This window comes from Typopeltis vanoorti, chromosome 20 (genome assembly GCF_054136105.1).
Source record: "Typopeltis vanoorti isolate ZY-2024b chromosome 20, IOZ_Tvanoo_1.0, whole genome shotgun sequence".
Classification (NCBI taxonomy): domain Eukaryota; kingdom Metazoa; phylum Arthropoda; class Arachnida; order Uropygi; family Thelyphonidae; genus Typopeltis; species Typopeltis vanoorti.
The window spans coordinates 72,725,336-72,740,836 of NC_143568.1; the positions used below are offsets into that span (position 1 = coordinate 72,725,336).

The 15,501-nt window shown below is 33.4% G+C and overlaps 1 protein-coding gene across 5 annotated transcripts in view; it reads right to left on the reverse strand.

Moving 5' to 3' along the window:
• LOC150095558 (protein Hook homolog 3-like) overlaps positions 1–15,501 on the reverse strand; it is a 236,182-nt gene that overhangs the window by 22,153 nt on the left and 198,528 nt on the right. For 2 of the 5 annotated variants that reach the window (XR_016550035.1, XM_090409834.1), the window contains exon 23: positions 7,615–7,812. The exons of the other annotated variants lie outside the window; for them this stretch is intronic. Coding sequence is in view for 1 of the 2 variants with exons in the window: in XM_090409834.1 (XP_090265960.1) it covers positions 7,794–7,812 (19 nt within the window). In the remaining variant the exon portion in view is untranslated. Of the gene's footprint in view, positions 1–7,614; positions 7,813–15,501 lie in introns of those variants that run through there. 5 annotated transcript variants of the gene reach the window in all.

The window sequence follows — 15,501 nt, forward strand, 5'->3', positions numbered from 1 at the left end:
AGAATAGTATCTACAAGGTAACTCTTGTTATAGCAAATATAAATCCTCTGCCTTTTAATAAATTCCTCAAAAGAATAGGCTAAAACCTAAATTTTGGAAATCGATAAATAGGACCAGTGTCTACTCTTAGTCATTACAGACACCAATGTTCATGACTATTGATGCTATTCTTACTAAAGACTCTGGGTCAAGAGTGTGGCAGATAACTGCTTCCAACTCACTTGTTCCTAAATCCTAACTAGTGTTATTGTCTGAAATATAGTGGTTTATTTTTGAGTTGCAGGGTTAAAAACTGACTTTGAAGGAGAAATATATTTTCAATGAAAAAAAAAAAAATGGAGGTGGAAGCTAACATAAGTTAAAGTTAGAGACTAGTATTGAACATGTAAAAGTCCTTTTGGTAGCATTACTGGAACCAGAAAACATTACAAAACTACACAGGTATCTCATTCTTGAATCTGCCAGTACTAATCTCACCATTTCTAAATTCGTTTTGCAACAATACATAAGTACCCATTAGAGTTACTTGATCTGTTCACTTATCTTTACCAGTGTTTCTCAGGCTGTGCAAATTTCAGTAAACTGTTAAATTTTATACAGACTGTAATTTGTCATCAGATTTCAGCAACAAACATTAATGTTTCAATTTCTTTAGCCTTAAATTATATACACACCCCAACTCAACATCAAAGTTAAAGATCAGTACTATCAACATAAGAAGTCTGAATGGAAAAGAAATGGAGCTAGTTGAGGAATTGTATAAGTACCAGATTGACATAATAGGGGTGACTGAAACAAAAAAGGCAAAAACTGGTGAGATCTTTTTGAATAAATACAAAATGTTATACTCAAGGAAAAGAAGGAATAGCCATAGTAATCAACACTAAATACGAGGCTAATCTTGAATGGCAGGCAGTCTCAAGTAGAGTGACGTGGGCAAATATGAGAATGGGGAACTGGACAATAAGAATTTTTTGTGCCTATGGCCCCACAGAAGGTTCTACTAAGGTAGAAGTGGAGGAATTTTTTAAGGCTTTAGAGAAAGCAATTAACACAATGAAAAAGGAAAAGTTGGTCCTTGTTGGGGATCTAAATAGCAGAGTAGGAAATGATTGTCAGACACAAAAAAATATTTTGGGAAAATTTGGAGAAAAGAGCAAAGATAATAATAATGGCAAATACCTCTTGGATTTCTGCTCAGGACATGGACTGGTTATTACTAACACAATGTTCCAACATAAAAATATGCACAAATTCATATGGAGAGAAGAGGCAAGGAATAAGAAGTCTTATTGACTACGTTATTGTCGATAGTGATGTTTTCTCCCTGGTGCAGGATACCAGAGTGTACAGAGGATTTGAAATTGGAAGTGATCACTATTTAGTCTTGAGCAGGATAAAATTGAATTTCATTTCAAAAAGAAGAACATGTAAGAAAGTTTTAAAACAAATAAAAGTTGAGCAGCTCTCAGATATGAACTGTAGACTAAAATACACAAAGATTATTGAAGAAAAAATAAGAGTTTGAGAACAGGAACCAAACCTTGAAGAAAACCCTGATTGATTCAGACAGAGAGTCATGTGGTGAGGTTGTCTGTAAAGATAGAAAAATCAGAACTCCATGGTGGACACAAGAGGTTAAAGAGGCAGTGAAAGAAAAGAAGAAAGCATATCAAATGTTCCTGGCAAATAAGTCAGCTTGTGCTCTTAGAGAATACAGAGACAAATGTAAGAAAGCTAAACACTGTGTAAAACTAGCTAAACAAAAGTCATGGGAAGACTTCGGTAAGAACATAGAAAATAAATATCAAGAAGGTGGCAAGATATTCTGGAGATTGCAGAAGAAGCTTAGAAATGGAGGAAAGAGTGCTGTAAAAGGTTAAAGAGGCAGTGAAAGAAAAGAAGAAAGCATATCAAATGTTCCTGGCAAATAAGTCAGCTAGTGCACTAAGAGAATACAGAGACAAATGTAAGAAAGCTAAACACTGTGTAAAACTAGCTAAACAAAAGTCATTGGAAGACTTCGGTAAGAACATAGAAAATAAATATCAAGAAGGTGGCAAGATATTCTGGAGGTTGCGGAAGAAGCTTAGAAATGTAGGAAAGAGTGCTGTAAAAGGAATTAGAGATGATAAAGGTGACATGAAAACGGGAGAAAAAAAAAGATATCCTCGAAGTATGGAGTAATTACTTCAAAAAATTGCTAAATGAAACAAGCAGTGATAGCACATTGGTAAAAAAAACACTCAACAGGCATACAGTCAGGAATACATATCCATACTTGAAGTAGAAAAAGCCATCAAAGGCTTGAAATGTGGAAAGGCAGCAGTAGAAGATGATATTCGACCAGAAATGCTGAAGTATGGAGGTATAAAAGTCTTACACTGCATAGTTCAAAAAGACCTGGACAGAGGGACAAATTTCCAATGACTGAAGTAGAGCTCTCATAGTACCCATATATAAAAAGGGAAATAAAACTGAATATGAAAATTAAGAGGTATTTCCCTACTGAGTGTTCCTGGTAAGATTTATGCAAGTATACTTGAGAAACAGTTGAGAAGAACTGTGGAAGAACAAGCTGGATTCAGGCCAAATAGAGGCTGTCAGGATCAGATCTTCCCTTTAAGACAAATATTTGAGAAATTGTGGGAATATAACAAAGAACTGTATTTAAGTTTCGTAGATCTGGAAAAAGGCATATGACAAGGTGCCAAGAGAGAAGCTATTCAATACGCTACAGTTATGTGGTTTCAATGGGGCATTATATCAAGTAATACTTAGTCTTTATTTGAGTTGTAAGTCAGCAGTCAGAATTGAAGTACAGGAAGATGGTTTAATGTTAAATCTAGTGTCAGACAAGGATGTACATTATCCCCTCTCTTATTCATTATCTATATGGATCACGTTATGAAGGAAAGTGGTATTAAACATGATATCAAAATTGGAGATGTTAATGTCAGCTCTTTGCTTTATGCAGACGATGTTATACTTCTAAATAAATCTGCTGCAAGTCTGCAAGATTCCCTGACTAAATTGAATAACTGTTGTAATAGATATGGAATTGAAGGTCAGCAACAAATACAATGAAAATAGGCAGAACTGCATTGTGAATGGAGAACCTGTGGTACAAATAAAACATTTCAGCTACTTAGACACAATTTTTAGTGAAGATTGTAAATTAAATATAGAAATAGACAACAGAATCAACAAAGCTGGTGTGATAGGAAGTCAATTGAATAAATTCATATGGAATAAGAGAGAAATTAGTTGGAACACTAAATTAGCTGTATACAGTGTTCAAACCAGTTTTAACTTATGGATCTGAGAGCTGGGTCAGAAGTAAAACACTTGACCAAAGACTAGAGACAGCAGATATGAGAGTGCTGAGAAAGATTAGGGCACGAACAGATGGCATCAATGGCAATATCATATTAAAAACGAGGATATTAGGAAAGAACTTGAACTTGTCAGCATCCAGGAATGCATTAGCAGAGCTAATCTCAGGTGGTATGGTCACTTAAACAGAATGGGCGAGGAAAGATTACCAAGTGTTCTCTGCCAGGTTGGCAGGAAAACGACCCAGAGGAAGATCAAGATATAGGTAGATTGATACAGTAAAAAGTGTCTTAGAATATAGAAATATAAGATCTGATAATGTTGGAGTCTTGACAAGTAACAGACTGATTTGGAGGAAAATTGTAGATAGGAAGTTAATAATGATGTAAATTTTTCATGTAGTGCTATCATATCCTGTACACCATTTGAGGGTACATGGCAGGAATTTGATGATGATATATATATATATATATATATATATAGTCCATCCTAACCTATCACTTAGTCTTCAAACAACTGTTCAGCAAATTTTTCATATTCCATTCTGCTTAACTGCCCCCCCCCATCTTCAATTAGTTCTGGTGATACATTCCTAAATCTGCCATCACATCTATATTTAAACTATATCTAAGTAGCTAAAATGTTACTTCTGTGTACAGATTTGCTATTGAAACTGCAACTGATACATGTTTTCTTATAGTTTTGGAAGATTATTGCTGATTTTCATGCATTTGATGCAGTAGTTATTTAATTAAAGAATCTTAAAACATTTTAACAGATTTCTGAGACCTCAATAAAGGCCGAAACAGGTCTGGGTAGTGAACCTTCCCATAATGCATAGCATTATACGTGTCCATAAGGATACGTGCTTTGCATTATGGGATACTAAGGCAATTGATGTGAAGTCATTAGCTTCCATATATGAGTTGCCCAGTCGTGAAGTTACTTGACACACAAACTTTGTTTTCTTACACCTGTATAAAGGATTAAATCTTTAATTTAATGTATACCATTTTTGTATGTTCATCCAGATGGCTATTGGCAGTTCCTCCAGTCTAAACAAAGTAGCCCAATTGAAGAATGTGGATCCTGTAAATGTCAGGATAATCTAAATGATAGAGGATTTTCTGGTGATCATATAAGGAGAGATAATTTCTGTTAAGGCCTGAAAGGACATCTTAATGTTATTTTTTTTAAGAACTGGTGCACACAAGGCAAAAGATGGAATTTAGTTGATTGTGTAGGGGAGGGGAGGGGGAGAGATGAAGAACCATTACTAAGAAAGTGTCACAGATTTAGCTGATTTCAGCAGTAAGACCATACTAGTCTTACTGCTGAAATAAGGTCTCAGTTCCTGTTCTATTAGCTAATATTTTAGTTACACCATACTGTTGATAACTGTAGTGATGTAAATGATGATAGATGTAGCTACCAGTGAGAATAAATTTCTTGTAGATAAGGATCCATTGAGTAAGACAGTCAGGCAGTTATTTTCTTTTTGGTAAAAATGCATTTAGATTTTAGGATGTTGGCTGTTTAATGAAATGCAGAAGATGTTTATAACATATCTGTGCCATGTGACCAAATGGAGAACATAATATAACATACAGGAGTTTGTGGGGGGAAAGAGATGTTTTAAACACTTTTTTTAAATCTCTTCCTTCACAAAGTATTGCATGAACAGAATGATGAGGGGAATGAGCTAAACATGTTTGTAGGCTTTTTTTTTGCTGGCAGGTAAATAACTAGAGTGCATGGGAAAAGTAAATAAACCAGATATATCAGAGCATAAAGCCTAAATATAAAGGGACTAATACTAGCTCAATCATTACATAAAATTTAGTTAATTATTTTATCCTTAGCAGTTTGTTTCCTTCCATTAAACAGACACAAGTGAAAATCTCACTATTATTTAAGCACCAGAATTTAGCAAATCCATAATAACATGAAAATCACAAAACTTGGTGGTTAGATTATTATTGAAACAACTAAAGCTATGAAGCAGTTTATTAAATCTGCTCATTGCATGTGTTCACCAGCCAGATGTCTGTTTTTCAGGATGAAGACCATAAACACATGTGGAAGGAAACCAGATAGGATCAGAGCAACGACTGAAATGAATCTTATTTTTCAGTCTCATGGATATTTCTACACCAGTAATTTAAATATTTATATAGTGCAGTAATGCATACTAATTGACACAAAAATAGCATAAAATAATTAAAAAAAATATTTAACTTATACCATGAAAGCCCAGTTAGCTGAGTGGATAATGAGATTATAGAGAGATTAGCTTTTAATCTCTCTATAGGCATGGATACTTATGAACATCTCATCTCACTAAAAGCCTGATGTAATTTGAAAAAGTTAATGTCTGGTTTCTAGAGCAGAGTTTCCCTATCAAAGAATGTTTAGCCCATGCATGATATTAGTCAGTGGCATCACATGCCCATTTACATTGGGTGTGGCTTATGCAACCTGTGCTACAAAATTCGTCAATTTGACTGTATGATTGCATTTTTATTGATATAAGTTTTAAGAGTGCATAGAGGATCAGTGCTCATCTTAATTAGTCCAATGCAATTAACTGCAGGATAACTTTGAATACTTTAATTTATCAATTAATGTGATTTTAAATATGGAAAGCATAAAGATCAAATGAACAATAGCTATGCCTCACGTATGCTATTTATGAGAGAAGTATGAAGGGTTTATGCTTTGTGGTTAGATCAGATTATCATTGGCAAATACTAGAGTGAGACATGGATAATTTGAATTTTGATACGATTTTTAAATACAGCCATATAATACACAAAGAAATTGGAAAAAGTAATCAAATTATTGGTTAATGGAAAATTATTTTTACAAACTGAACCACAGAAAGGCTGAAATAACTCATTTTACTTATTTATACACAAGTTCCAACTGCCTCCATCTCTAATCATACAATCCATGAAGGCTCTGGCAGAAAATGGGGCATTCAGTACATCAACACTGTTTTCCATTGTAAATATGGTAAAAAGTTATAAATTATTTATAGAAAGTTATATCTTAAAAACTTGTCTATATCGGTGTCCTAAACATGTCAGTTCACACTTTATGCATGCAAAACAGATGAAACTCAGAAAACAAAAACAGCAACTTGTGACAAAAGACAACATTCCATTGGATTGGTTGACACAATGATCAATCACAGCCACTGATTTCTGGGTACTATTGTTTCAGTGCCCCTTGTGCCTTGCCTTCTGTGTGGTTTAAAACCACTGGAATGCTAAGAATTTGACTCACTGTGTTATATGTACGTCTGGTCAAAGGTGTCTGTATTTGTGACTGCACAATTAACACAAATGTGATACACTGTTTACATGCTGAAAAATGCCCTCTTCATGAAGCATTAGTATACTGTGTTTAATTTTAGGAATCACGAGAGGCCAGGAGGGGTCTTTAACAGGAATAAATGTGAAAATATAATATCAGTGATATTGCTATTCTGTGGGTGTGCCCTGTATACCTAACATACCCTGAATATATGCCCCTGGTATTAGTACTGTTTACAACCTTGCATAGCGAGATTCACACAAAAATATGCAATGACCATAATAACAAAAAATATGCAATGACCATAATAACAAAAAATGCCATTCATAATATATACTGAAGAATTCTCCTAGTTAACTTATGTCATTAAGGTTCATCCATTTATTGGTGAGATCCTAATATAAACAGAAGCTCTCCTAGCGAGAGAAATTGTTTTTAATTTATATAGATACTTTGAACCACTTTTAGTCATTTACCATGGAAACATGACATGTAATTTTCATGCAAGAAATCTTGAGTTTCCCTCCACTTTTTTTGGTTAATATACTTAAAAGCAGGGACACACATCATTATACTTTACAAGGGAAAAAATTCTTCCATAATAATCAGAAATTTAAAAAAAATGCAATTATTACAACAAGAAATGATGGCTCAACTGAGAATTACTTCAAGTATTTATCAGTGTAACCATTTGTATGTTGTTTTTGTGTCCATAGTAAAGAAACAGCTTTTAAAATTATATGGAATTAGGAAAACCACATTTCTGTTCCAAAAATATATTGAAAACAAAATTTGATATTAATTTCTTGCAAATGTTATAAATGATTATATGGACTTTGCATGCATTTCGACTTGACAGTCTTTCTGAAACCAAGACACAGAATGTATGTACACAATGTGCATTAAAAATATTGTGTGTGTGTGTGTATTACACTTATGAAACACTGCACTTCATGTATATTAAAATATATAAACAAAACTATTTTTAATTCATATATTCTCTACAGTTTTTTTACCTGCTCCCAAAAAACACAGGTAAAAAATTACTTTTTGTATAAATATAGTACATGCAACTACAAGATCCTATTATAGGAATAAATCATCGTGTCAGATGTCTGGTGTCTTCGGGACATGCAGAGTTAGTTCTCGAAGAAATCGCTGAAAACAAACAAGCATTCATCAACATGTTGTTAAAAGACAAGACATTTACAAAACATCAAATGTTAATACCAAACAAAAGTTTTTTTTTTCATGCAAATAGTTCAGTTAGAACAAAGTTAAGCTGACATGCATCACATTTCAAACAATCATGCAAATCATGCTGACAAAACTGGAGAACTAGCAACAAAAGCACAATGGACCTTGTGTGTAATGTTTTTAACAGATTTTTTTATTTTATTTTATATATCTGTTAATGACATGCTGATTTTTGATATTTCTCCTATTCAAGTAGTCACTACCAAATTGTTACTGAATGCATTAAATAAGCCTCATACACATACTAAGTGAAAATGAAAACAAGCTGCATTATGGAGGAAAATGCTAAAATCATATCATAGCAAATTATAAACAATCTCACAGAGAACAAGAAAAATTTGCAAAATTAACCTTGAGTTATCTTCATTAGTGAGGATATTTTCTGCCTCTGCAATAATATAATGTATATCAGCTTTTTTTTTTTTTTTAAATATATATAAAAATCAAAGAATGCAAAACCAAAACTTATGCTAGTGATACTCAAAGTGACAATACAAGCAGGTGGTGTCAGAAGTTTCAAAATGCAATTAAATCTGCAATGCTGCAAATATGCACAATGTGCAGTAAATTAAAGGTTGCATTTAAATAAGATGAAATATAAATTATAATACAACATTCTCTATTTTACTATTTTACCAGCAGAAGTGCAAAGTGATCCCTTCCTGTCTTTTGATTTAACTTTTAACTTATTTGCTTTTATCGTTCATTACTTCAGTGGCCAGAAATCCTAAATAATATTTTGAATTAACAGATTTTTATCTTTCTCCTTTTCATTTGATAAAAAAGTTATTCTGCACTCAAAGAATATGCTTATGAAGTTTTGAAACATTTAATCTAAAATGTGAGAATCGCTAAAAAAATTCAATAATTCCTAAAAGGAAAAAAGTACACCACTAAGCAAACAATACAAATACCATAGCATTCAGGCTTAGCAATCTCACATAAGCTGGTGACACACCTTTGCCATCAAGCCACTAATTTTATATTACCTCTGCAAGCCCAATAATATCACAGTATTAGATTTTTAATGCTGTTAATTGTGTTTACTGAAAAACTGAAAGATAATAAACTGCTACTTCTTTTATAAGCAAGTGGAAGCCTTCCTCTATTATCACCTCAAATAACTATTCAGAAAGAAGCTATTTTTGCAAGATAATAATAACGAAAAAATGAAGTGCAAAAGGAGAGAGAGAAAGTGATGGCAACATCAATCAGCTATTTGAATTATAATCTGAACAGAAAAGGCAAAATGTCCATGATTCTTGGCTTGAACAGAAAAGAAAAGCAGAGACAACACTCACACTCACATATAAGAAAAAAAAAAACAAGGCTAAATTGACTGTAAATCTCATGATATCCTTGTTACCACTAGAAAATAACACCAAAAATCAATGTAAAATTGACACAGTCAAAATAGAACATCAATTGGCTTAATGAAGACAATGTAAATTTAGAGAAATTATTAACAAAAAGAACTGTACAACAGAAGAAAGGATTGGAAAGAGGAATATAAAAAAGAATAAATGAAAAATACAGGCAAAAATAAATATCAAAAAGAATCAACATGAAGGCATTTAAGAATGATATCTAGCAAGTGAAATCTAAGGAAGGAAAATTATAAATCGTGGAGCAAGGCATGTTTTAAATAGTAAATATGATGACGAAGCAGAAAACATGAGCCCAGACACTACAAAGAAATAAAAACAAAGATATATATAAAAATAGCAAGATACCAGAAGTATTAATAAACAAAAATGGAAAGAATGTATGAATTACTTTAAAATTCATAAAATTTTATGAGATAGAAAGAAGGTAAATAAGGAAGCAAATAATAGCATATATCCTCACATAGGTTATGCTATTATAGGATTTAGGCATAGAGGCCTTCTATGCCTAAATCTGTACATACTGGACATAGAATGCGTTTTGAGATTTCTCTTTATTAATATTATTATGTGACACCTCCAAGGAGTCCAAAGACTCATCAAGGGAGAGCACCTACTCCACCACTCAATCCACCAACTACAGTGAACTGCATCATCTACACCACCACTAATATTTTCACAGATAAACATCCGTGCCCACGGGGAGGGGAGGGATTCGAACTTGCAGCCTTTTGACTGTAGAGTGGATATGCTAACCACTCAGCTAACCAGGCCAACATTGAGATTAACATTTTAGGTATTCCTTGTACTCAAAAGTCACTACCCTTCCCTAGAGGAGACAACTTATGATCAATGAAAATATTTGGTCAGAATGCTTGAATCAGGATTATTGAGGGATTGCTTACACTCATAATTAGGCTTAATGGAATGAATACATCCTGGAGAAATAATTAAACACAGGTTTGATAGTTCTATATTTTGTTCAAAATGTCTGATAGGAAAAAAAAAAATGAAACAGTTTGAAAACAGTTCCTAACAAATAAGTCAACAGATGCTTTAAAAAAATAGATAAAAATGTAAGATAGTGGTTCTGTGTGTAAAAGTATACCTAAATAAAAATCATGGGAGGACTTCAGTCAGAATATAGAAGATAAATATCAGGAAGGTGTCAAAATATTTTGGAGGCTATTGAAAAAGCTTAGAAGCGGAGGTACGAGCATAGTAAAAAGAATCAAAGATGGTAGAGGTGACATGAAACTGAAGATAAGAATTACTTTACAAGACTGTTAAACCAAACAAGCAGTGACAGAACAGTATTAAAAATTTTTCAAGAGGAATGCAAAGAGGAGGAAGAGAAGAGTACATATCAATATTTGAGGTAGGAAAAAACTATCAAAAACTTGAAATGTGGAAAGGCAGATGGAGTAGAGTAGATGATATTCAACCAGAAATGCTCAAATATGGAGGTATAAAAGTTTTGCAGTGGCACTGTATAATTCAGAGGATCTGGTCAGAAGGTCAAATTCCAGATAATTGGAATAAGGCTCTCATAATTACCATCCATATAAAAAAGAGAATAAACTTGAATGTGAGAATTACAGAGGAATTTCTCTACTAAGTGTTCCAGGTAGGATTTGTGCAGGCATTCTTGAAAAGAGGCTGAGAAAAATTGTGAAGAGAAACTTGGAGAAGAACAAGTTGGATTCAGACCAAACAGTGGTTGTCAAGATCAGATTTTCACTTTATGACACATAGCTGAGAAATCATGGGAATATGGCAAGGAGTTGTACTAAGTTTTGTAGATCTGGAAAAGGCACACAACAACAAGGTGCCTAGAGAAAAGCTTTTTAAAATAACACACTTCTGTGGAGTAAATGGAATATTATACAGAGCAATACATAGTCTATATTTACATTGTAAGCCAGAAATTAGAATTGAAGGAAATGAAGGAAGATGGTTTGATGTAAAATCAGGGATAAGACAAGCATGCACATTATTCCATTCTTATTCATCATTTATATGGATCACATTATGAAAGAAAGTGGTATTAGACTGATATTAAAATTAGCTCTTTGCTTTATGCAGATGATATACTTCTAAACACACCTAGTGCAAGTCTCCAGGATTCACTAAACTGAATGCATCTGTAACAAATTTAGCATGAAAATCAGATAAAAAGAACCAAAACTATGAAAATAAGCTAAAACATAGAAAACTTCGGGTGCATTTGAACCCATAGAACAAGTAAAATATTTCAGTTATTTATGCACAGTTTTCAGTGAAGATGACAAATTAAATTTAAACAGACAATGGAATAGTTGAATAAATTTATATGGAATAAGAAAGAAATTAGCCAAAACATGAAACTAGCTGTATATAGAATGGTGTTCAAACCAGTTTTAATTATAGATCTGATAGTTGGATTAGAAATAAAGCACTTGATCAAAGATCAGAGACTACAGATATGAGAGTTCTAAGAAAAATTAGGGGAGTGAACAGATAGCATCAACTTGACCTTGATATCATTCAAGAATGTGTGAGCAAAGCTAATCTAAGATGGTATGGCCACTTTTAACAAAATGGGAGAGGAAAGGTTAACAAAACAGTTGTTTAATGCCAGATGGCTTAAAGAGACCCAGAGAAAGACCAAGTTGTTAGAGGATTGATTCATTCAGAAGTATCTTAGAAGAACAAAATGTGAGATATGACAATCTTGGAATGCTGACAAGTAATAGAGTAAACTTAATCAATGTGGTTCTATCCTAGTAGCCTACACACCTTCTGGGTACATATCAGGAAATTGATGATAATATTTTGTTTGTCACAGCAATATCTTCAGGGATACAATATTGAAATTGTAATAACACAAACAAACACATGTAAAAAATAAGTGTAAGAAGTTATGCTAGTAGGCTGAAGTCCATTGAGAGACACTTTTTATGGATGCTGTTGGGTGGAAAGACAAAATTAATGTTCCCCAAATCTTGGGACATTTAACAAAACTACATTTAATTATATTAGGTGGGTTTTTTAAATTTGCTGCTAATTCTAAAATAAGTCTTTCAAGTTTGTATTTGTTGCAGTGATGCATAGTAGTTTTTTGTCCATTTGATTCTGTGCAAGATATATACAAGGCATGGACAGCTAGACCTGACTGAACATAATAAGATAAGATGTAGGAAGGAACTCTGTAAACAGCAAGGAAGTGAAGAGAAGGAGCATAAACCATGGAAAACAGAGAGGAGGGAGTGAATCTTAAAGAGAACAGATAAGGGCAGCCTGATTCAAATGAGATGTGAAACCAGAGCAGAGATTATATTTCTTTAAAGTTCTTGCTATTATTTCCGAGGTACCCTGGTTGCAGGGAATAGTAATAGCATTACTGTAATCTGTATGTCGAGAGGGATGTCAGGAACAATTATTTTGTTAATTTTTTTTGGCATTGTAGTTATTGGACAGGAAGGTCTAGCAAATAAAAGGAGAGTTGAGATGTGAGGGAAGCCTGGTTGAAACAGAAGCCAGAGGTTCTGTTGACAACAGTTTTAATAATACTGGCTTCTTTCCTCCTCTAGCCAATTTCTATATGGAGCATTTTGAAAAACATCCTCTTGATATTGCCATTCTCAAATTTTCTACGAGGCTAAGATACACCGATGATTGCAGTATCAGGAGGATGTATTTATGTGAATTTGCTCTTTGGCCACATGGCTCAGACACATTAGACTGTTTCCTCCTCCACCTTAACAACCAGCACCCCCAGAATCCAATTCACTATGCAAAAAGAAAATCATGATAGCCTGCCTTTTTTCTTCAACTGGCACTCTTTCTTTTTCTGTTCACAGAAAACCTGTATACATATACCAACTTCCCCAACAATGTGGTATTATTAAAACCCTTATCAACAGTCTCCAACCTCTGTTCCAACCAGGCTTCCCAGCTGACTTCTCCTTTATTCACCAGAACTTTATATCCAATAGCTACAATGACAGACAAGATTAACAAAAATAGTTGTTCCTCCCATCTCCAGTCCTCTCAACATACAGATTACAATAATGCTATTACTATTCTCTACATTTAGAGAAAAATAGGTTACCGGAGATAAAAATAACTAGAACTTTAATATAACCTCTGCACTACTTTCAAACCTCATTTGAAGGTGGCTGCCCTTATCTGCTCTTAAGAATCCTCTCCCTCTCTGTTCTACATGTTTACAAGGTTCTTCATTCTTGCAACTTATAATACTGGGAGATCTGCCAACATCTGTCTTGGAGAAAACAAAAAATACATTCACCACTACAATAATGGTTCAGTCAGGTCTAGCTGAGCATGCCTTGGATACTTTGCACAGAATCAAATGGGGAAAAAAAAAAAAAAAAAATTTACCATGCTTCAATGTAGAAAGAATTTTTTTAGAATCAGATTCAAAAAACCAACCTAATCTAAATAAACATGGTTGTGCTAAACTTACCAAGATTTGGGAAACATTAATTCTTAGGCCTTCTGTCCAACAACCAAAGCTAATCAAGAGCACTCATAGAAGGTACCACTCAGACTTTAGGCTTCTAATCTAGCTTATTTCATTTATTGTTTTGTGTGTGTTATTACAATTGCAATATCGTTTCTCTGACGATTTTTCTGTGACAGACAAAATATAGGTAATATTAAATCTATGTTTATATTAAGCCTAATTATGAGTGCTTAAATATGGAAATATAAAAGTTTTATAGTGGCTACATTCAGTAGTGAGCTATGGAAATTTTAACAAAGGGCTCTCATCAGGACTGGCCTTCTCTATAAAGGGGCCCGGGTGTAAGAAACCTCTTGGGGGCCCTAAAATATTTTTCAAAGGTAAAAATTAAAGGATTCGAAATAAACGTATTGTAAACCTCTTACCTGCAAATGATTTTGGCACAGGAAAACAAAAAAAAAACACATTCGAAATATAATACGTTGCTGCAAATGTGTACCGACTGCGCCCACTCAATCATGGGGCCTGGGTTCATTGCACACACTGCACCCCCAAGATGGCCGGCCCTGGCTCTCATCATCAAGCAAAAAAAAAAAAAAAAAAAAAGGCCGTATTTCACACAAAAACTTATTAATACAGCTTGCGTACAAATTCCAATCAAAAAGTATGAGAAGACAATCAACCTCTAAAGGCTATCATTTTTAAACAAATATTTCATGATCTAAACATGAAATATTTGCACACAATCAACTGTGTTAATTTATCTTAATAAGAAAAACATTTTTTAACTATCAAAATATATTAAGAATGAAATCTTTTATAATCTTTTATAAAACATTTGATTGGCTACTGGTTTTACCATACGATTGGCTACTAGAAGGGTAAAGATAGCACATGCACTTATTATATTTTCAAACTTGGGTGCATTCATTATAGAGGAGTTGAAACAATAATTCCAAATAATCTAACAAAGGTAACCTAACAAAAATGGCTAATTTTTGTTAGGTTACCGTATGAGTTTGTTGCTTAATATGTTTCAAAAAAAAATTTTTTTTTTCAAAAAATAAAAAAGTAAACAAGAAGAACAAGGGGCTCGCAACTTTGAGAAAAATTTAAGAAAGGGCTCGCGCAAGCCCCTTATAGCTCACCACTGGCTACATTGCATAATTCAGATGGCTTGGTCACAGGATTGAATTCCAGATGACTGGAGTAGAGCTTCTGTAGCAGTACTTATCTATAAAAATTCTCAATTGATTGCAAGAATTAGAGGAATTTCTTTACTGAGTATTCCAGAATAAGATTTATACAAGCATATTCAAGAAGAGACTAAGAAAAATTGTGAAAGAAAAAAAAAGAAAACGGCTATACAACCTGGGTTCAGATTTTTACTACAAGATGAGCTAGTTCAGAAATCACAATAATATAACAAGCATCTGTATTTAAGTTTTGTAGATCTGGAAAATGCACATGACATGATGCCAAAGACCAAAGATATCCAAAACTACAATTATACGAGATAATGGTATATTACACAGAGCAATTGTAATTTAAGTTGTATGTCAACAGTTAGAATTTAAGGAGGTACGAGAGTTGTTTGAAAAGTTTGGTAAATTTCCAATAGATGGCAACACAATTCATTCATTCATACCAGTGTCAGCATGTATCACTTTTTTCATGACCCCCTGGCAAAATTTTAGCCATGTGCAATGCGGAGTTCTCGTTTGGTAAACATTTAAA